General features: G+C 59.6%; 4 protein-coding genes across 10 annotated transcripts; 3 read left to right on the top strand and 1 right to left on the bottom strand.

The window, feature by feature from the left end:
* Window positions 1-653: 653 nt before the first annotated feature.
* LOC129198359 (C-type lectin domain family 2 member B-like) lies at window positions 654-15,092 on the bottom strand. Of its 4 annotated transcripts, none has more exons than XM_054807613.1 (6): window positions 14,764-15,092; window positions 2,763-3,029; window positions 2,318-2,425; window positions 1,944-2,116; window positions 1,548-1,648; window positions 654-1,384 (listed from the first exon to the last, which is right to left on the bottom strand). In XM_054807613.1, exons 2-6 carry the CDS (start codon window positions 2,959-2,961, stop codon window positions 1,270-1,272), a joined length of 696 nt encoding a protein of 231 aa, XP_054663588.1. In that variant the 5' UTR covers window positions 2,962-3,029; window positions 14,764-15,092; the 3' UTR covers window positions 654-1,269. The 4 variants fall into 4 exon arrangements, with proteins under 4 accessions (XP_054663588.1, XP_054663586.1, XP_054663587.1 ...); XM_054807611.1 differs by having other exon boundaries at window positions 14,772-15,091; XM_054807612.1 differs by lacking the exon at window positions 14,764-15,092 and adding an exon at window positions 3,459-3,566.
* Window positions 3,454-7,719, top strand: LOC129198363 (C-type lectin domain family 2 member B-like). 4 transcript variants are annotated; one of them, XM_054807626.1, is made up of 7 exons: window positions 3,454-3,555; window positions 4,234-4,368; window positions 5,345-5,611; window positions 5,948-6,055; window positions 6,257-6,429; window positions 6,725-6,825; window positions 6,989-7,719. In XM_054807626.1, the coding sequence occupies exons 3-7, from the start codon at window positions 5,413-5,415 to the stop codon at window positions 7,101-7,103; spliced, it is 696 nt and encodes a 231-aa protein (XP_054663601.1). In that variant the 5' UTR covers window positions 3,454-3,555; window positions 4,234-4,368; window positions 5,345-5,412; the 3' UTR covers window positions 7,104-7,719. The 4 variants fall into 4 exon arrangements, with proteins under 4 accessions (XP_054663601.1, XP_054663600.1, XP_054663599.1 ...); XM_054807625.1 differs by lacking the exons at window positions 3,454-3,555; window positions 4,234-4,368 and adding an exon at window positions 3,882-3,997; XM_054807624.1 differs by lacking the exons at window positions 3,454-3,555; window positions 4,234-4,368 and having other exon boundaries at window positions 4,443-5,611.
* LOC129198361 (C-type lectin domain family 2 member B-like) lies at window positions 3,897-18,544 on the top strand. The gene is made up of 6 exons (XM_054807615.1): window positions 3,897-3,989; window positions 16,169-16,435; window positions 16,773-16,880; window positions 17,082-17,254; window positions 17,550-17,650; window positions 17,814-18,544. The coding sequence occupies exons 2-6, from the start codon at window positions 16,237-16,239 to the stop codon at window positions 17,926-17,928; spliced, it is 696 nt and encodes a 231-aa protein (XP_054663590.1). The 5' UTR covers window positions 3,897-3,989; window positions 16,169-16,236; the 3' UTR covers window positions 17,929-18,544.
* Window positions 8,997-13,286, top strand: LOC129198230 (killer cell lectin-like receptor subfamily B member 1A). Its single transcript, XM_054807384.1, has 6 exons — window positions 8,997-10,221; window positions 11,393-11,488; window positions 12,200-12,334; window positions 12,519-12,673; window positions 12,945-13,060; window positions 13,163-13,286. Exons 1-6 carry the CDS (start codon window positions 10,137-10,139, stop codon window positions 13,284-13,286), a joined length of 711 nt encoding a protein of 236 aa, XP_054663359.1. The 5' UTR covers window positions 8,997-10,136.
* Window positions 18,545-19,410: the final 866 nt, after the last annotated feature.

The raw sequence follows: 19,410 nt of genomic DNA, 5'->3' as shown, positions 1-19,410 counted from the left end.
ACCTCCTAATTAGCAGCTATTTCATTACCCTAATTAAGCACTGTTTTATTAGCACTTCCACTTAACTTTCTTTCAACTGCTCAGCTTGCACAAGGCTGCATTTCCTTCCAGGACTTGATGGCACTTCCTTTCTTTCCCCAAAGAGGAAAAACAGACCCAAATACATGTTGCTGAGCACAGGAGGGAACATGGGGACCTGAGGGGATAAGAGAAGAGCCTGTCCCCATGGCAGAAACCTCCACAAACAGGGTTCCCCAGCTCAGAAAGGGCGAGCCAAAGGAACCCGAGGTGGCAGTGCCCCAACAAACAGCACTCCTCACCCATCCTCGCTGCCATCTGAACCCCAAACTGGGTCCCCAACGCCCACAGCTGCTTCCAGCTGCTGCTGGGGCTCCTGCAGCAGCACCTGCTCCAGGGGGGGCAGGATTTGGGGGGCCCTGAGAGACCCCGTAGGCAGGAAAGCAAGGTGGGACGGGCAGGGAGGGTGCCCTTCAGCAGAGCACAGCCCGGGGGCAGCCCCAGGACTCGCCTGGGCATCGGGCAGAGCCAGCGCTGCTCCAAAAGCCAGGATGGAAATTGCACCCAGGGGCGAGGAGGGGAAGGGACAGGGCTGCCTTCAACAGGTGCCTTCGGGAATAGAAGGGACACTCCTGGGAATTTACAATGGTTTAATGCACAGCAGAGTACTAAAATAGGAGTAACAGCACAGCTGACACACCAGAGCCGCCCAGCTCTGTGCCAGGGAACTCCGCAGAGCTCTGCGCCCATCTCCTCTGGCAGCAGCTGCTCGAGCTCTGTCCCTACCGCACAAAAGCGGGTGTGACTGAATCGCACGAGAAGAAAGAGTTCTGGGGTGGTCACACAAGGAGAAAAACCACTTGTTCCGTGCTTGAGGTCCCAGCCCAGCCAGGCACACGTCAGCTTCCACGATGTCTCCTCTTCCTGCAGGTTCAGCTCCCTGAGACCTGGCAGCGAGTTGTTACCGAGACCAGGAGCACCCCGAACCAGCAGCTGAGGCAAGAACATCCCTACGCCCTCTCACTGCCAACCAGTGTCCAGCCTCCAAACTGTAAACGTCGAGCCCCTGCTCCCAGGCCAAAGGTGCCAGCCCCAAAAGGGCTGCCTGGACTGAAACCTCCCTCAGCGGCCCTCGCACACCCCTGCTCACGTCAGGGCTCTGTGCTTGCCTCCCCACCTGGCCAGTCCCTGCCTGCGCTGCCGGACGAGGTGAAGCTGTGAGTGCTCAGCACGGAGAAGGTCCTCTCTCTGTCACCTCTGAGCTTGGGGCTTGCTGCAGATATATGGCCGTTGCTGTGAGCAGCTTGAACTCCCGACAGCATTGTCGTTCAAATACAGACACGCTCCTTGGCCCAACACTGGGATCCTGCAACAGGAAGCAATGACACTGCTGGTACCCATCGGGTTGACGGTTGTCCCCTCAGGCACCGGGAGGGGACAAGGGCTGCCTGCAAGGGACAGTCCCAGCAGACACGTCCCACCAGGCCCCTGCCCGTCCCACTGCAGGACCGTCTCCACACGGGACTCACGTCTGGTTGAAGCTGCTGCCATCCACCCACTCCAGGCGCTTGTCCTGTCTCCGCAGCCCAAGCCAGAAATCAGCTTTGTCCTTGAGGCGCGAGAGAAACTCCTGGGTAGGAAAGAGAGAAGCCAACAGTCAGGAGCTGCTGCTGGCCCCACGCCACTCACTGTCCCGGCCCCATGCGGGTCCCTGCCAGCCTGGCAGGCAGCCCCAGCCCTGCACCACCACCACCACCACTGCCCCTGGGATGGCAGCAGCTCCCTCCCAACGGCTGCTCCAACAGACTCCAGCGCTTCTGAACGAGCTCACCAGCCCCGGGCTCCACACCCAGGGTCTGCACCCAACCCAGGAACCCCCCTTCCTTCACACCCCCACCCTGCAGCCACAACAGCCCCCCACTCACCATTTCCCACTCCCTCTGGAGCACAGCCAGCGAGGCCCCACGCAAGGAGCACCGCTCCTGGCTCCACACCCAGCTCCCCTCCTCCGTCGAGAGGTAGTAGCAGATGTCGCGGTACCCAACCCAGCCGTCAGGACAGGCCAGCACCGGAGCTAGATGACCTTCACGTCTGCCTGCTGTGGAGGGAAGAGGAGAAGGGAAGAAGGTCAGAGGATTCCCCTCCACAGGGAGCAGGGGACACAGCTGCGTGGGGCAGGGAAGGAGGCAGCCCCGGGCTCCCCCCACAGGGATCCCCAATTTGCTGCCAGGGAACGAGAGGGAGCAGGCACACGGTTCTGTGCCCAGGGGCAGGACGGAGGCAGCCGCTCCTCCCTTACCCGACTGTACAGCAAGAGCAATGGCCAAAGCCAGGATCACAGCCACGAGCACAGCCACGAGCACAGCCACCACCAGGCCATACGCTGGAGGGAGAGCGCAGCACCTGCCTGCAGGAGGAAAAAGCCACTCGCAGTGAGGACGGCGCTGTCCCAGAGCAGGCACGGCCCTCGCATCCCTGCCGTCCCCAACACGAGCTGCCCAGGGAACGCAGGAGGGAACCCCAGGGGACAGCCTGCAGCAGGAGAGCTGCCAGACAGATGGAGATGTGTGTGTGTGTGGGGGGGGGCTGCTACAGACCACCCGATGGGAACTGAGCACAAGACCAGGCCTTTCCCAGACAGCTGGAAGAAGCCTCACACTTGCCAGCCCCAGGCCTCCTGGGGTGACACCACCACCGAGACATTGTGCCCTCCCTACAGCCCACAGCGGTGGCCCTGCACTCACCCAGAGCTCTTCTGTGTGTCCTTTTGCCTCTATGCCCAGGCACCTCTGGGTGGGGGGATGCCCCTTCATCCTGGGGACCCAGGGGGTTCTCCACATCCTCATCATTGGGGCAGATTCTGTTCCCCTCCCTTTGTCCCAAGGGAAACCGAGATGTGGTATCACCTTGCTCGCAACAAGCAGTGTCTTGCTCCCAGGACATAATACCGGTGGCAAAGGCTGTTTCGAGGCAGGCTGGGATGCAGCTTTACCACCACAGCTGTTGTTGTCCTGTTGGGAAGTTGCAGAGCACATGGCACTGATGCAGCAGATCAGGGACGTTTAATTCTGTGGCCTGACAGCTGTCAGCACTTGGTTTGCAGACTTTAAAAAATAACCCATCTTTTTTTCTGGTTGTTTATGACAAGAGGCCAGCTCCCTGCCCGGAAAAGCACGAGGGGCTTCTCCCCCAAAGGGGCACAGCAGGCGGAAATCACAAATTCCCACAGAAAAGGGGTTGGGGGGGGGAAATGGGGCGCGGGGAGCCCACAGAACACGCGTTGCTTCTTCTGGGGGTGCGGCTGGGGCTTTTCGGCAGCCGAAGGGTGGGCACGGCCAGGCTCCGCAGAACCGCTCTTTCTTTTCTCTCTGTCTGTCTGTCTTTCCCTCTTCTATTCTCTCTCCCCCCACCCCGTTCCTGTTCCTCCCGCCCGTCCCTACCTGTGCAACCGCCGCCGCAGACAGCTCTGAGCGCCGAGCAGCGCTGAGGAGAGCAAGGAATGAGCTCCGCCCACTGCTCTGCCCAATCAGCGCTCAGGTAGGAGAGAGTGACGGTCAATGCAGCCAATTGCTTTCAAAGGAAGTTTTCGCCATGTGGCGGGAAGTTCAATTATTTCAGCTAATACTAATCTGTGCGCGCGATCTGCTCCTTTGCTAAGGAAAACTTCCGCCGCGTGACCCCTCTCAGCGGGGACACGGCGAGGTTTGTTCACTCTCCGTCCCGGTCGGGTTCGTCCCCAACGCCCACGGCTGCTTCCAGCTGCTCTGGGGCTCCTGCAGCAGCACCCGCTCCAGGGGGAGAGCAGCTTGTCCTGGGGACCCCCGAGCTGGACGCGGCACTGCGGGGGGGTCTCCCCAGAGCGGAGCAGAGGGGCAGAATCCCCCCCTCGACCCGCTGCTGGACACGCAGCCCGGCACACGGCTGGCTTTGCGGGCCGACATCCGCAGTAAAATCCCGCCGCAGCGCCTGCTGTGAGTTAGTACGTGTTAATGAGATGACTGCACGTTTGTGCTCCAAGGGTGACGGGGAAGGGGATTTCTATAATAGCTCCCCAAAAGGGGGGAGACGGCCCGAGGGAGCCGGGAGTGGGAAGTGCCGGGGCAGCACGAGTAGGAAAAGGGCTGGGGAAAAGCAGCGGCGGGAGCTGGGGGGGCATTCTGTGCGGTCTGGGGAGTGGGGAGGGAAATGATGGGAGGGAACTTGTCCCGTGTGCAGATGGAGCCAATATCTGCGCTTCAGATTGGCTGTGTTTCCCGCCACTCCTCCTTCCCGAGCGCTGATTGGTCGGAGCGGTGGGCGGCAATCTTCCGCGTTTTCCCACGTGGGCGGGGTTCGGAGGCGGTGGCACAGGTAGGGACGGGTGGGGGGGCGGGAGGGGAAAGGGAACAAACGGGGGGGGGGGGGGGGGGGACGGAAGAGAGGAAGAAAGGAAGGAAGGAAAGAAAGCAAGCAATCCGTGGTGAGGGGAGCTTGGCGGGCTCTTCGTCCCCTCGGCGCTCCCCGTGTCCGCCATTTCCCAGAGCGGCTGTCTCTGGTCCCCTGCTGTCCCCTCAGGGCCGTGGGTCGGAAGGAGCCTGTTCCCCCGCAGCTGCGGCTGGGTTTCATTTCTCTCTAGGACAGGAGGGGCGCTGCGGAGCCTGGCCCGGCCCTGCCTGGCCCTGCGGCTGCCCAAGAGGCCCAGCCCGTACCCCCGTAGGGGTACCCAGAGTTGTACGGTGTTTGTGTCAACGCCCCCCGCCCAGTTCCCCCCAACCCCTTTTCTGTGGGAGTTGGTGGTTTCCTCCCCCCGAGGCCCTTTTGGGGAGCAGCTGCTCGTGGTTCTCCCGGCAGGGAGCTGGCCCCTTGTCATGAACAAAACCAGCAACAACGTCGGTGGTTTTTGAAAGGCTGCAGGCGCTGCCAGGGCAGGGGCTGCTTTGTACAACGTGCGCAAGCAGCTCTGGGGGGAACAGTCCCGTCCCCTTGTGCCAGCTGAGCCCGTTTTGCAGCTTTCTGTGCCAGCAGCTGGCAGTTTGCAGGCGTTGGCATTTGTGGTGGAGCGGGGGGGGGCTGAGGGGTGGGCAGGGGGGTGCCCCCAGCCAGCGAGTGCCTTGCGGCCGGTGTGGGCAGGGTGCTGGGCAGGGTGCTGGCTCTGCCGGGGACCGAGGGTCGGTCCCTGAGCTCGGTGATGCTGCGTGCTGGGGACAGGCTGCAGTGTCAGGGGGGAGCAGGGACAGGGCAGGACTGTGCTGGTGTTTCAAACCAAGTGCTGACAGCTGTCAGGCCACAGAATTAAACGTCCCTGATCTGCTGCATCAGTGCCATGTGCTCTGCAACCTCCCAACAGGACAACAACAGCTGTGGTGGTAAAGCTGCATCCCAGCCTGCCTCGAAACAGCCTTTGCCATCGGTATTATGTCTTGGGAGCAAGACACTGCTTGTTGCGAGCAAGGTGATACCACATCTCGGTTTCCCTTGGGACAAAGGGAGGGGAACAGAATCTGCCCCAATGATGAGGATGTGGAGAACCCCCTGGGTCCCCAGGATGAAGGGGCATCCCCCCACCCAGAGGTGCCTGGGCATAGAGGCGAAAGGACACACAGAAGAGCTCTGGGTGAGTGCAGGGCCACCGCTGTGGGCTGTAGGGAGGGCACAATGTCTCGGTGGTGGTGTCACCCCAGGAGGCCTGGGGCTGGCAAGTGTGAGGCTTCTTCCAGCTGTCTGGGAAAGGCCTGGTCTTGTGCTCAGTTCCCATCGGGTGGTCTGTAGCAGCCCCCCCCACACACACACACATCTCCATCTGTCTGGCAGCTCTCCTGCTGCAGGCTGTCCCCTGGGGTTCCCTCCTGCGTTCCCTGGGCAGCTCGTGTTGGGGACGGCAGGGATGCGAGGGCCGTGCCTGCTCTGGGACAGCGCCGTCCTCACTGCGAGTGGCTTTTTCCTCCTGCAGGCAGGTGCTGCGCTCTCCCTCCAGCGTATGGCCTGGTGGTGGCTGTGCTCGTGGCTGTGCTCGTGGCTGTGATCCTGGCTTTGGCCATTGCTCTTGCTGTACAGTCGGGTAAGGGAGGAGCGGCTGCCTCCGTCCTGCCCCTGGGCACAGAACCGTGTGCCTGCTCCCTCTCGTTCCCTGGCAGCAAATTGGGGATCCCTGTGGGGGGAGCCCGGGGCTGCCTCCTTCCCTGCCCCACGCAGCTGTGTCCCCTGCTCCCTGTGGAGGGGAATCCTCTGACCTTCTTCCCTTCTCCTCTTCCCTCCACAGCAGGCAGACGTGAAGGTCATCTAGCTCCGGTGCTGGGTTGTCCTGACAACTGGGTTGGGTACCGCGACGTCTGCTACTACCTCTCGACGGAGGAGGGGAGCTGGGTGTGGAGCCAGGAGCGGTGCTCCTCACACGGGGCCTCGCTGGCTGTGCTCCAGAGGGAGTGGGAAATGGTGAGTGGGGGGCTGTTGTGGCTGCAGGGTGGGGGTGTGAAGGAAGGGGGGTTCCTGGGTTGGGTGCAGACCCTGGGTGTGGAGCCCGGGGCTGGTGAGCTCGTTCAGAAGCGCTGGAGTCTGTTGGAGCAGCCGTTGGGAGGGAGCTGCTGCCATCCCAGGGGCAGTGGTGGTGGTGGTGGTGCAGGGCTGGGGCTGCCTGCCAGGCTGGCAGGGACCTGCGTGGGGCCGGGACAGTGAGTGGCGTGGGGCCAGCAGCAGCTCCTGACTGTTGGCTTCTCTCTTTCCTACCCAGGAGTTTCTCTCGCGCCTCAAAGGCAAAGATGATTTCTGGCTTGGGCTGCGGAGACAGGGCGAACGCCTGGAGTGGGTGGATGGCAGCAGCTTCACCCAGACGTGAGTCCCGTGTGGAGACGGTCCTGCAGTGGGACGGGCAGGGGCCTGGTGGGACGTGTCTGCTGGGACTGTCCCTTGCAGGCAGCCCTTGTCCCCTCCCGGTGCCTGCAAGGGACAAACATTATCCCAGCGGTACCAGCGGTGTCATTGCTTCCTGTTGCAGGATCCTGGTGCGGGGCCAAGGAGCGTGTCTGTATTTGAATGACAATGCTTTAGTGAGTACAAGCTGCTCACAGCAACGGCCATATATGTGCAGCAAGCACTATGCTCAGAGGTGACAGAGAGAGGACCTTCTCCGTGCTGAGCACTCACAGCTTCACCTCGTCCGGCAGCGCAGGCAGGGACTGGCCAGGTGGGGAGGCAAGCACAGAGCCCCGACGTGAGCAGGGGTGTGCGAGGGCCGCTGAGGGAGGTTTCAGTCCAGGCAGCCCTTTTGGGGCTGGCACCTTTGGCCTGGGAGCAGGGGCTCGACGTTTACAGTTTGGAGGCTGGACACTGGTTGGCAGTGAGAGGGCGTAGGGATGTTCTTGCCTCAGCTGCTGGTTCGGGGTGCTCCTGGTCTCGGTAACAACTCGCTGCCAGGTCTCAGGGAGCTGAACCTGCAGGAAGAGGAGACATCGTGGAAGCTGACGTGTGCCTGGCTGGGCTGGGACCTCAAGCACGGAACAAGTGGTTTTTCTCCTTGTGTGACCACCCCAGAACTCTTTCTTCTCGTGCGATTCAGTCACACCCGCTTTTGTGCGGTAGGGACAGAGCTCGAGCAGCTGCTGCCAGAGGAGATGGGCGCAGAGCTCTGCGGAGTTCCCTGGCACAGAGCTGGGCGGCTCTGGTGTGTCAGCTGTGCTGTTACTCCTATTTTAGTACTCTGCTGTGCATTAAACCATTGTAAATTCCCAGGAGTGTCCCTTCTATTCCCGAAGGCACCTGTTGAAGGCAGCCCTGTCCCTTCCCCTCCTCGCCCCTGGGTGCAATTTCCATCCTGGCTTTTGGAGCAGCGCTGGCTCTGCCCGATGCCCAGGCGAGTCCTGGGGCTGCCCCCGGGCTGTGCTCTGCTGAAGGGCACCCTCCCTGCCCGTCCCACCTTGCTTTCCTGCCTACGGGGTCTCTCAGGGCCCCCCAAATCCTGCCCCCCCTGGAGCAGGTGCTGCTGCAGGAGCCCCAGCAGCAGCTGGAAGCAGCTGTGGGCGTTGGGGACCCAGTTTGGGGTTCAGATGGCAGCGAGGATGGGTGAGGAGTGCTGTTTGTTGGGGCACTGCCACCTCGGGTTCCTTTGGCTCGCCCTTTCTGAGCTGGGGAACCCTGTTTGTGGAGGTTTCTGCCATGGGGACAGGCTCTTCTCTCCCTCCCCCTGGTTTCTTCCTAATTCCTTTCTTGTTTTTTTCTCCTTTACCTAACTTAGCTCTCGCACCGCTACGCTTCCTCTCCGCCTTTGCCTCTGTCAAGGATGACAGTGCAGCTAGAAGAGCCATAATCCCCCGCGTTAGAGCAGGCGCAGGCTGTGGTGAGTGAGGAGTGGGAAATGCAGGAGCACATCCCCATTTTTGAGGTGCCTTTTTTTTTTTCCCCCCACTGGGGCAAGGTCACTCAGGCTTTTTGGCTGCAGCGCCTCTAGAATTACCTCGGTGGATGATGCGGCAGCCATCACAGGCTGCCCTTCTCATCGCCACATTTCCGTTTTCATGCTGTTAACCCCAGCCACCCCCTTTCTCATAAGGGACAGGGCAAAATTTACCTGATAGGGCCTCAGAGCTCTTCAAAGGAAGGAAAAAGGGCTCTGAGCAATGTTTGTTTGCAGCATGATGGGGGTGGCTGTGGAAATAGGGTCTGCACTGAGCTGCTTTGAGCATGGTGATGGCTGGTGTGGGCAGCTCTCACCTGGCTGCTTTTGCAGCAATGCTTGCACATTGGTTTAGCTCACATTTCCCCCACCTGACTCTATTTTTCTTTTTTTTTCCTCCCCCCACACACCACAGGGCTCCTGCCAGCATGGCCTGCAGTTCAACCTGCACTGGAGGCAGTGGGTTAAACTGGTCCCTTTAGAGCAGCCAGCATAGCTGAACATCCCCCTTCCCTGAGCTCCTTCCTGCTGCTGTTGCTGTCACAAAGAGGAACCCTGCTCAGCAGTGTGCTGGGGTGGCTGTTCCTAGCTGCAAAATTTAAAAAAAAAAAAAAAACAAAAAACCAGGTTAACGAGGCTCACATTGCAAGTCTGGAGTGGTTTTGCTCTCTAGAGAAACCCCTTTCTCCTAGATGGGAATAAATACCTGATGTTTGGATGGGTCAGTAGGTCCAGAAGCATCTGCCTGCTCTTCTGGCAGGCTGGCTCTTGCCTCGCTGGGGTTGGAAGATCCTTTTCTGGGGTTTTTCAGCCCGCGTGCAGAAAGAGATGAGCAGGTCTGCCAAACCAACCACTAAATGTCACCCGGTGCCTTTGTAGCTCTGTTTTCTATAACTTTGGGGTTGTGTTTCCTTTCCCACCTTTCCTGCCCTCCAATTAGTTTAGTCGCATCCCGGTTTCCAAAGGGACAATCTGAGTGTCTCTTGGAAGTGACTTCTTGAAGAGAAGGAGTGAAGGAAGACCAAATAGATTTCTTGAGTTGTTTGGAACATTTTCCGTCCTTTCCCCTCAAAGGGCTCATTTCTAACCCTTTGTGTCCAAAGAGACTCCCAGGCTTTTTGGCACTTGCTTGCTCCACAGAGCAGAGAAACAGTGGTGTGCTCCAAACCTGGGCTGAAAAAACACTGGGCTTACAGAGAAATTGGTAACAGGGAGCAGGTGGCGATGCTGGAATAGGTTTGGGTGGGGAGTGGCAGTGACCAAGGCTGGAAAACACCTTCCAAGTGCCTGAAGGGAGGAGGTAAGGGTGGAAAGGACCTGGTTTTGTTTTATTTGCTAAGAATCACAACTCTGACGATCCTACTAGGAATATTCTGGGAGATCGCAGAGTTAAAAGTGTCTTGTTTGGGAGACTTTAGTACCTTAGAAGAATATGGCTCAGCTTTGAGTAGAAAAGGCTTCTTGCTACTATCAGATGTTTCTTCCCTTGATGTGAGCTCATTTTCCCTGGCTTAATTCAGCAGAAGCTACGTCAAGTTTCACTTTTGGGCTGGCCGGCACGTCGAACGCTCTATTTTGCAATCTTACTCTGCATGCCGAGCGTTCGGAGGCTCGCGCTTCTCCTCGCAGACCTCTCACTTGGACAGGAGCTTGCAAAGCTGAGCTGGAGGAGTGAAAAACCTCAGAGAAATCAGATTTACTGACTGCTGGGTTGCCACCGTTCGAGCGAGGTGGTCCTCTCACCTCTCCTGCTATGGCTGGGGAAATTATTTATGCTGACCTGGATGTTGGTCCCGCAAAACGCTGCAGGGAACAGCATTCACTTCCTCAGCCCGACAGTAAGTGCATCGTGGGTTTTGGGGAGTTGTTTTCCTTGTTTTTTGGGGCTGGGGTTGTGTTGGGAGACTCCCACCCTCCGGGTGGTGCAGGGAGGGGAAGGGGCCCGTGGCTGCGGTGCTGTGCTAAGGGATCTCCTCCGCTGGTTGGGATCCCTTTGGTACTTTTGTCTTGAAAGGGCTGGAGGGTTTCTTTGAACCAGGGTCACCGTTTCAGTGTGAGCCCGGGACCTGTGATGCTTAAGGGCAGCTGACATCTTTAGATAGCCTGATCCACATCTCCATACTCCTGGTCCATCTTTCCTGCGCTTGCTGTGGTGTTTCACATCTCGTTTCCTTCTTCCTCTGCCTTATTGTGGCATTTCATGCTCTTTTCCTGCTGACTCTAGTTTTGGTGTCTAGCTTATGGGAAAAAAAACCCAACAATCAAAAAACCACCATCAAAAGGTTCAATTCCTGTTCATCCCTCCTCTGGAAGGGACCTCTGCCTGGTGAGGACCTCTTCAGTCAACACGCTGCACCCTCTTTTTTGCAAGCATTCATGATTTCCACCAAGCACATCCCTTTTGATCTCAAAGAGCTGGGCAAAACCCAGCTCCTGCTGATACGAAGGTGGAACCAGATATTCTTCCTTAGCTGTTTTGTTCCTAGGTGGATAATGAACCTTAATCCCTTTGCTGGGCAAGGTGAGCTCTGGCTTTGTCCAGGAGCATCGTCCTGCCTCCTTCTCATGGAACAAGAGCCGAGGAGAGATGGGCTTCGCCCAGCCTCAAGCTCTGCAGCGAGGAGTCTACCTCCAGGCTTCCTTGAGCAGGATGGGGCTGTCCGACCCTGCTCAGATGAAGTCTGCTTGGAGAGCTCGGTCCATCCAGGTTCAGCAGTTAATGTATAATGGCTTTATAACATCCAGGCAACTCCCGATTCTTGGAGTCTTGGATGTCTGGGTAAAACCTCATCACGAGTAACTTTGCCCCAGTCCCAGTGGGATCAGTGTGAAACACAGGAGGGCGGCAGCGGTGAATCGCGGATGATCGAAGAAAGCTTTTGAACAACCAGCAGAACCACCACTGAGGGGTTTTGGGGAGAAAATAGCCCAAATCTGCACTGCAGATCTGGCTTGCCTGCTGTGTGAGTGGGGCAGTGGTTTTTCTCCTGACAACTCTTTCCCTCGCAGGATCGGGCTGTCCCCAGCGGTACCGAACTGCTCTCTGGGCCAGCTGTCTCGGAAACCTCCTCCTCGGAGTGGCGGTGTTAGCGATGGGACTTTGGCGTGAGTAGCTCTGTGTGCTGGCACGGGGACAGCCGAAGGACAGTCCAAAGCAGGGAGGGGGTCCCTGCACTGGGGGTGCTTGTGTAGGCAGCAAATCTGCTTTTTTATGATCTGCATTGGCTGCTGCACCTCAGTGCAAGGTGTGGGGAAGTGGGTTTTGGTCAGAATTTCTTAGCGCTGATAGGTGGAGGAGACTTGGCTATTTTGGTAGTCAATGAGGGGAAACCACTGGAAACTTCTCAGCTGTGGTAGAGTTACAATTTGACACCCTGTGGCTGAGCTCAGGGTGATGCAGAGCTCTGCTGAAATTAGTCTTGTGCCTGGGGTGATGTTGCTGGTGGTATCTCACGCCGCCCTGACCCACAGCACCCCCAGACCATGCCAAGCAGGTGGGAGACTGATGGATCTTGGTGAGGAGATCTGATGGATCTTGTGCTGCAGGTGAATTTGAACTCTGGGGATGGATCTGCCAGGGTTTTGGCACAGGGGTATGGAGGAAGGAGCAGAGGGATCAGGCTCGAGCTTCCCTGAGCACCGTGCCCTCCATGGGGCCAAGACATGGAAAACGCGGCTGATGCTTTCAGGATGTGGGAGCAATTTTGGGCGCAAGCTGCGAGCCGAGGCACGGTGGCTTTGTAGGGATCTGCTGTCCCTGTTGCAGGGTGGATCTGGGGCCCAGTCCCCCTCCCCTGCTCCATCCTTCCCTTGCAGTTTCAGTTTTCCACCAGCAGTTGGGGAACTCAGGAAGCCACAGAAACGTGAGCGGGAACGTAGGAGATGGCAACACCACCCTGGAGAAAGGCTGCTTGGAGCTGAGGAAAAGTCTCTGCTTGTCACAGTTGCAAGGTAACTGCCCTGGCCGTCAGGTTTCCCAGCAACTTTGAGCACCCCCAGACTGGAGAACCAAGCGAAGTTGAGGGCGTCCCCGTGTTCCTGGGGAGCAAACAGGACTTAAACACTTGTCCTTTTTGGATGGGCAGGGGACAAGGTGGCTTCTTGATGGCTGAACATGGCCCTGACTGTCTTTCAGAGGGTGAGGGGTGCAAGCTCTGCCCCACGGGCTGGATGCTGCACGGGAGCAAGTGTTACTGGGTTACCGACATGATCAAGTCGTGGAGCAAGAGCCAGGACGACTGCAGGAATCGGGGGGCCGAGCTGGTGATGCCGGGGGACCAGGAAGAGCTGGTAAAGGGACCGATGGCATCGGGGCCGTGGGACGGGTCCCAGGGCTGCACCCGAGGGGCCGGTGGCACCTGAAGAAGGGTTCAGGGCTCGCCCAGAAATCTGGGCTCAGCACCCAGCCCTGTGCCTGAGCATCCAGGGCGCCTTTGCCAGCGTCAGAGGGTGGGGGACATCGGTGGGGCTCGTTCCTGGGACGGGGGCTGTGCGGGGACGGGCTGGAGCGGGTTTGGGGATGGCACGCTGGCATCACCGCCTGCCCTCTGCCCCGCTCCAGGCTTTCCTAAACAAAATCCTGCAGAAACCCAAACGCTACTTCTGGATCGGCCTCTCCATCCCCTCCGCCGGGAAGGGCTGGACCTGGCTGAACGGCTCCCGCCTGGACCAGAGCCGGTGAGTGAGTGTTTTGGGGAGGGATGGGTGTTGGGGTGGGCACCTCCACCGTCACCCGAGGGACCCTGGTGCTGTGACGTGGGCTCCCTCCTGCACCCGCAGGTTCCCGTTGAGCCCCTGGGATGAAGGCAGAAGGTGCGGGGTGCTGAGGGGGGACAGGATCATCTCCGAAAACTGCAGCTCGGGATTGCAGGGGATCTGCCAGAAAGAAGCCACCCAGCTCTGAGCCGGGGGGGCCACAAGCTGGTCTGTGGCCGGGAGAGACGCTCGGGGACGGGCCACGATCAGGCCCTCGGTGGGGGAATACGGGAGCTGTTGTGCAACGACCAGATTAATAATGCGCAAATTAATAATGACATTAGCTGGGCTCTGTTGTGTGGTGTTTTCAAGCAAGTTTGTTAACGGGGGAGGCTGGAAAGTGCATCCTTCTGTACCAGATAAACTTCCCGCCCTTGTGCCCGTCCCTTTCTGCCCACCAGCACTTACCCCTGGACCTGCCTCACCCTTCCAGGGCTCCAGGGCACACACCAGGGCCCCCCTCCGACCCCCTGGGGAGGTGCCTTTGGGATTTCTACCCGTGCCAGCGTCCCCTTCAATCTTCCTCCTGGACCGTCCTCATCCTCAGGTTGTGCTTTCACCCCAGGCACAGCACAAGTAACCCAGGAGGTGGCCCGTACCCGGAAGGGACTGACAGACGGCAGAGGAGAGGGATGCTTGTGGCAGCATTGCAAAGGCAGAGAGGAAGTGCAGCGGTGAGAGCGTTAGGGTTAAAAAGGAAAAAAAGAGGGCAGGGGATTAAAAAAAGCAACCCCAAACTAAACCCCTAGCAAGCGAGCTCGCCACAAGGCAGTACTCGGTCCAGAATCCAAGGAGGGCAAACAGCCGGACCCTACTGAGCTGAGCGGAGGTGGGGACGGGGGACACGGGGACGGGTGCAAGTCTAAGCCACGGCTGCCACATGGTGGTGATGGCGGAAGAGCCAAGAGCCTTTCCCTACAGCGTAACCTCCAAAACCAGGGTTTCCCCAGCTCAGAGCAAGCGTGGAAGCTCGGTGGGACTGCCCCGTGGCATTGCGCCGCCTCCCGTCCTCGCTGCGTGAACACAGCTGTCTGAACTGGGACGCGTGAGGATGGATGGACTGGGAGCACTGGGAAGGGGCCATTTGCGGCAGCCCTGACGCCCGCCCTTCCGCGTCGCTGTGCCATCGCTGCCTTCGCAGGGGATGCGGTGAGGATTCTTCACCCACCATGAAGCACAAGCCGGGGTGAAAGCTTCACGGAAAGGGGGTGGGAGAGCGTCATGCGGTGGGAGGTTTGGGCTGGACCTGGGTGAAGTGAGTTTGGACTTGAGCTTAATTCTCGATTCCAGAGATCGCTGTGCTCAATCCAAGCGAGAGGGGAATTCTTGAGCGGGGAAACCGTACAATGACTTGCTGAAACTGTTAGTGCTGCTCGAGCTCATGCCTTTACCTGGCCTCATCTCCTAGTGTGGTGTATTACAGCATGGAAAAAACAAACGAGCTTTCCAGGTCGCTAACGATCACGCTAGCTGTAAAGATGGAGCAGAGAAACCGCTCTTGATGCTGATCATATCTAAGCAATGGCTTCATGACTCGCTCCTGCTGTACCCCAAAAGAATCCAACCTGGGGGCGTCTTGTAAACACCAGCGGGTACAAACGTGCAGTCCCCTCGTTAACACGTACTAACTCACAGCAGGCGCTGCGGCGGGATTTTACTGCGGATGTCGGCCCGCAAAGCCAGCCGTGTGCCGGGCTGCGTGTCCAGCAGCGGGTCGAGGGGGGGATTCTGCCCCTCTGCTCCGCTCTGGGGAGACCCCCCCGCAGTGCCGCGTCCAGCTCGGGGGTCCCCAGGACAAGCTGCTCTCCCCCTGGAGCGGGTGCTGCTGCAGGAGCCCCAGAGCAGCTGGAAGCAGCCGTGGGCGTTGGGGACGAACCCGACCGGGACGGAGAGTGAACAAACCTCGCCGTGTCCCCGCTGAGAGGGGTCACGCGGCGGAAGTTTTCCTTAGCAAAGGAGCAGATCGAGACGCAGCCCTGCGCTTCGTATTGGCTGTCTCTCCCGCCACTCTCTCCTACCTGAGCGCTGATTGGTCGGAGCAGTGGGCGGAGCTGTTCTCGTTTCTCTCTGTGCCACTCGGTGTTTGGAGCTGGCTGAGGCGGCGGCGGCAGAGGTAGGGGAGAAAGAGAGAGCGAGAGAACGAGAGAGCGGGGAGCAGCCGTGGTGAGGGGAGCTTGGCGGGCTCTTCGTCCCCTCGGCGCTCCCCGTGTCCGCCATTTCCCAGAGCGGCTGTCTCTGGTCCCCTGCTGTCCCCTCAGGGCCGTGGGTCGGAAGGAGCCTGTTCCCCCGCAGCTGCGGCTGGGTTTCATTTCTCTCTAGGACAGGAGGGGCGCTGCGGAGCCTGGCCCGGCCCTGCCTGGCCCTGCGGCTGCCCAAGAGGCCCAGCCCGTACCCCCGTAGGGGTACCCAGAGTTGTACGGTGTTTGTGTCAACGCCCCCCGCCCAGTTCCCCCCAACCCCTTTTCTGTGGGAGTTGGTGGTTTCCTCCCCCCGAGGCCCTTTTGGGGAGCAGCTGCTCGTGGTTCTCCCGGCAGGGAGCTGGCCCCTTGTCATGAACAAAACCAGCAACAACGTCGGTGGTTTTTGAAAGGCTGCAGGCGCTGCCAGGGCAGGGGCTGCTTTGTACAACGTGCGCAAGCAGCTCTGGGGGGAACAGTCCCGTCCCCTTGTGCCAGCTGAGCCCGTTTTGCAGCTTTCTGTGCCAGCAGCTGGCAGTTTGCAGGCGTTGGCATTTGTGGTGGAGCGGGGGGGGGCTGAGGGGTGGGCAGGGGGGTGCCCCCAGCCAGCGAGTGCCTTGCGGCCGGTGTGGGCAGGGTGCTGGGCAGGGTGCTGGCTCTGCCGGGGACCGAGGGTCGGTCCCTGAGCTCGGTGATGCTGCGTGCTGGGGACAGGCTGCAGTGTCAGGGGGGAGCAGGGACAGGGCAGGACTGTGCTGGTGTTTCAAACCAAGTGCTGACAGCTGTCAGGCCACAGAATTAAGCGTCCCTGATCTGCTGCATCAGTGCCATGTGCTCTGCAACTTCCCAACAGGACAACAACAGCTGTGGTGGTAAAGCTGCATCCCAGCCTGCCTCGAAACAGCCTTTGCCACCGGTATTATGTCCTGGGAGCAAGACACTGCTTGTTGCGAGCAAGGTGATACCACATCTCGGTTTCCCTTGGGACAAAGGGAGGGGAACAGAATCTGCCCCAATGATGAGGATGTGGAGAACCCCCTGGGTCCCCAGGATGAAGGGGCATCCCCCCACCCAGAGGTGCCTGGGCATAGAGGCAAAAGGACACACAGAAGAGCTCTGGGTGAGTGCAGGGCCACCGCTGTGGGCTGTAGGGAGGGCACAATGTCTCGGTGGTGGTGTCACCCCAGGAGGCCTGGGGCTGGCAAGTGTGAGGCTTCTTCCAGCTGTCTGGGAAAGGCCTGGTCTTGTGCTCAGTTCCCATCGGGTGGTCTGTAGCAGCCCCCCCCCCCACACACACACATCTCCATCTGTCTGGCAGCTCTCCTGCTGCAGGCTGTCCCCTGGGGTTCCCTCCTGCGTTCCCTGGGCAGCTCGTGTTGGGGACGGCAGGGATGCGAGGGCCGTGCCTGCTCTGGGACAGCGCCGTCCTCACTGCGAGTGGCTTTTTCCTCCTGCAGGCAGGTGCTGCGCTCTCCCTCCAGCGTATGGCCTGGTGGTGGCTGTGCTCGTGGCTGTGCTCGTGGCTGTGATCCTGGCTTTGGCCATTGCTCTTGCTGTACAGTCGGGTAAGGGAGGAGCGGCTGCCTCCGTCCTGCCCCTGGGCACAGAACCGTGTGCCTGCTCCCTCTCGTTCCCTGGCAGCAAATTGGGGATCCCTGTGGGGGGAGCCCGGGGCTGCCTCCTTCCCTGCCCCACGCAGCTGTGTCCCCTGCTCCCTGTGGAGGGGAATCCTCTGACCTTCTTCCCTTCTCCTCTTCCCTCCACAGCAGGCAGACGTGAAGGTCATCTAGCTCCGGTGCTGGGTTGTCCTGACAACTGGGTTGGGTACCGCGACGTCTGCTACTACCTCTCGACGGAGGAGGGGAGCTGGGTGTGGAGCCAGGAGCGGTGCTCCTCACACGGGGCCTCGCTGGCTGTGCTCCAGAGGGAGTGGGAAATGGTGAGTGGGGGGCTGTTGTGGCTGCAGGGTGGGGGTGTGAAGGAAGGGGGGTTCCTGGGTTGGGTGCAGACCCTGGGTGTGGAGCCCGGGGCTGGTGAGCTCGTTCAGAAGCGCTGGAGTCTGTTGGAGCAGCCGTTGGGAGGGAGCTGCTGCCATCCCAGGGGCAGTGGTGGTGGTGGTGGTGCAGGGCTGGGGCTGCCTGCCAGGCTGGCAGGGACCTGCGTGGGGCCGGGACAGTGAGTGGCGTGGGGCCAGCAGCAGCTCCTGAGTGTTGGCTTCTCTCTTTCCTACCCAGGAGTTTCTCTCGCGCCTCAAAGGCAAAGATGATTTCTGGCTTGGGCTGCGGAGACAGGGCGAACGCCTGGAGTGGGTGGATGGCAGCAGCTTCACCCAGACGTGAGTCCCGTGTGTAGACGGTCCTGCAGTGGGACGGGCAGGGGCCTGGTGGGACGTGTCTGCTGGGACTGTCCCTTGCAGGCAGCCCTTGTCCCCTCCCGGTGCCTGCAAGGGACAAACATTATCCCAGCGGTACCAGCGGTGTCATTGCTTCCTGTTGCAGGATCCTGGTGCGGGGCCAAGGAGCGTGTCTGTATTTGAATGACAATGCTTTAGTGAGTACAAGCTGCTCACAGCAACGGCCATATATGTGCAGCAAGCACTATGCTCAGAGGTGACAGAGAGAGGACCTTCTCCGTGCTGAGCACTCACAGCTTCACCTCGTCCGCCAGCGCAGGCAGGGACTGGCCAGGTGGGGAGGCAAGCACAGAGCCCCGACGTGAGCAGGGGTGTGCGAGGGCCGCTGAGGGAGGTTTCAGTCCAGGCAGCCCTTTTGGGGCTGGCACCTTTGGCCTGGGAGCAGGGGCTCGACGTTTACAGTTTGGAGGCTGGACACTGGTTGGCAGTGAGAGGGCGTAGGGATGTTCTTGCCTCAGCTGCTGGTTCGGGGTGCTCCTGGTCTCGGTAACAACTCGCTGCCAGGTCTCAGGGAGCTGAACCTGCAGGAAGAGGAGACATCGTGGAAGCTGACGTGTGCCTGGCTGGGCTGGGACCTCAAGCACGGAACAAGTGGTTTTTCTCCTTGTGTGACCACCCCAGAACTCTTTCTTCTCGTGCGATTCAGTCACACCCGCTTTTGTGCGGTAGGGACAGAGCTCGAGCAGCTGCTGCCAGAGGAGATGGGCGCAGAGCTCTGCGGAGTTCCCTGGCACAGAGCTGGGCGGCTCTGGTGTGTCAGCTGTGCTGTTACTCCTATTTTAGTACTCTGCTGTGCATTAAACCATTGTAAATTCCCAGGAGTGTCCCTTCTATTCCCGAAGGCACCTGTTGAAGGCAGCCCTGTCCCTTCCCCTCCTCGCCCCTGGGTGCAATTTCCATCCTGGCTTTTGGAGCAGCGCTGGCTCTGCCCGATGCCCAGGCGAGTCCTGGGGCTGCCCCCGGGCTGTGCTCTGCTGAAAGGCACCCTCCCTGCCCGTCCCACCTTGCTTTCCTGCCTACGGGGTCTCTCAGGGCCCCCCAAATCCTGCCCCCCCTGGAGCAGGTGCTGCTGCAGGAGCCCCAGCAGCAGCTGGAAGCAGCTGTGGGCGTTGGGGACCCAGTTTGGGGTTCAGATGGCAGCGAGGATGGGTGAGGAGTGCTGTTTGTTGGGGCACTGCCACCTCGGGTTCCTTTGGCTCGCCCTTTCTGAGCTGGGGAACCCTGTTTGTGGAGGTTTCTGCCATGGGGACAGGCTCTTCTCTCCCTCCCCCTGGTTTCTTCCTAATTCCTTTCTTGTTTTTTTCTCCTTTACCTAACTTAGCTCTCGCACCGCTACGCTTCCTCTCCGCCTTTGCCTCTGTCAAGGATGACAGTGCAGCTAGAAGAGCCATAATCCCCCGCGTTAGAGCAGGCGCAGGCTGTGGTGAGTGAGGAGTGGGAAATGCAGGAGCACATCCCCATTTTTGAGGTGCCTTTTTTTTTTTCCCCCCACTGGGGCAAGGTCACTCAGGCTTTTTGGCTGCAGCGCCTCTAGAATTACCTCGGTGGATGATGCGGCAGCCATCACAGGCTGCCCTTCTCATCGCCACATTTCCGTTTTCATGCTGTTAACCCCAGCCACCCCCTTTCTCATAAGGGACAGGGCAAAATTTACCTGATAGGGCCTCAGAGCTCTTCAAAGG

This window comes from Grus americana, chromosome 32 (assembly GCF_028858705.1).
Source record: "Grus americana isolate bGruAme1 chromosome 32, bGruAme1.mat, whole genome shotgun sequence".
NCBI classification, from domain to species: domain Eukaryota; kingdom Metazoa; phylum Chordata; class Aves; order Gruiformes; family Gruidae; genus Grus; species Grus americana.
Note: the sequence above shows the minus strand (reverse complement) of the source record. Positions and strands in the feature narration are given on the sequence as shown.

Coding starts and splice junctions, on each gene's coding strand:
- LOC129198230 (XM_054807384.1), top strand. CDS start 10,137: ATGGCTGGGGAAATTATTTATGCTGACCTGGATGTTGGTCCCGCAAAA. Junction 11,489..12,199: donor GTTAGCGATGGGACTTTGGC/GTGAGTAGCTCT, acceptor CTTCCCTTGCAG/TTTCAGTTTTCCACCAGCAG. Junction 13,061..13,162: donor TCCCGCCTGGACCAGAGCCG/GTGAGTGAGTGT, acceptor CTGCACCCGCAG/GTTCCCGTTGAGCCCCTGGG.
- LOC129198363 (XM_054807626.1), top strand. CDS start 5,413: ATGTCTTGGGAGCAAGACACTGCTTGTTGCGAGCAAGGTGATACCACA. Junction 6,056..6,256: donor TGCTCTTGCTGTACAGTCGG/GTAAGGGAGGAG, acceptor TTCCCTCCACAG/CAGGCAGACGTGAAGGTCAT. Junction 6,430..6,724: donor TCCAGAGGGAGTGGGAAATG/GTGAGTGGGGGG, acceptor TTTCCTACCCAG/GAGTTTCTCTCGCGCCTCAA.
- LOC129198359 (XM_054807613.1), bottom strand. CDS start 2,961: ATGTCCTGGGAGCAAGACACTGCTTGTTGCGAGCAAGGTGATACCACA. Junction 2,426..2,762: donor GACACACAGAAGAGCTCTGG/GTGAGTGCAGGG, acceptor TTCCTCCTGCAG/GCAGGTGCTGCGCTCTCCCT. Junction 1,385..1,547: donor GGCAGCAGCTTCAACCAGAC/GTGAGTCCCGTG, acceptor TTCCTGTTGCAG/GATCCCAGTGTTGGGCCAAG.
- LOC129198361 (XM_054807615.1), top strand. CDS start 16,237: ATGTCCTGGGAGCAAGACACTGCTTGTTGCGAGCAAGGTGATACCACA. Junction 16,436..16,772: donor GACACACAGAAGAGCTCTGG/GTGAGTGCAGGG, acceptor TTCCTCCTGCAG/GCAGGTGCTGCGCTCTCCCT. Junction 17,651..17,813: donor GGCAGCAGCTTCACCCAGAC/GTGAGTCCCGTG, acceptor TTCCTGTTGCAG/GATCCTGGTGCGGGGCCAAG.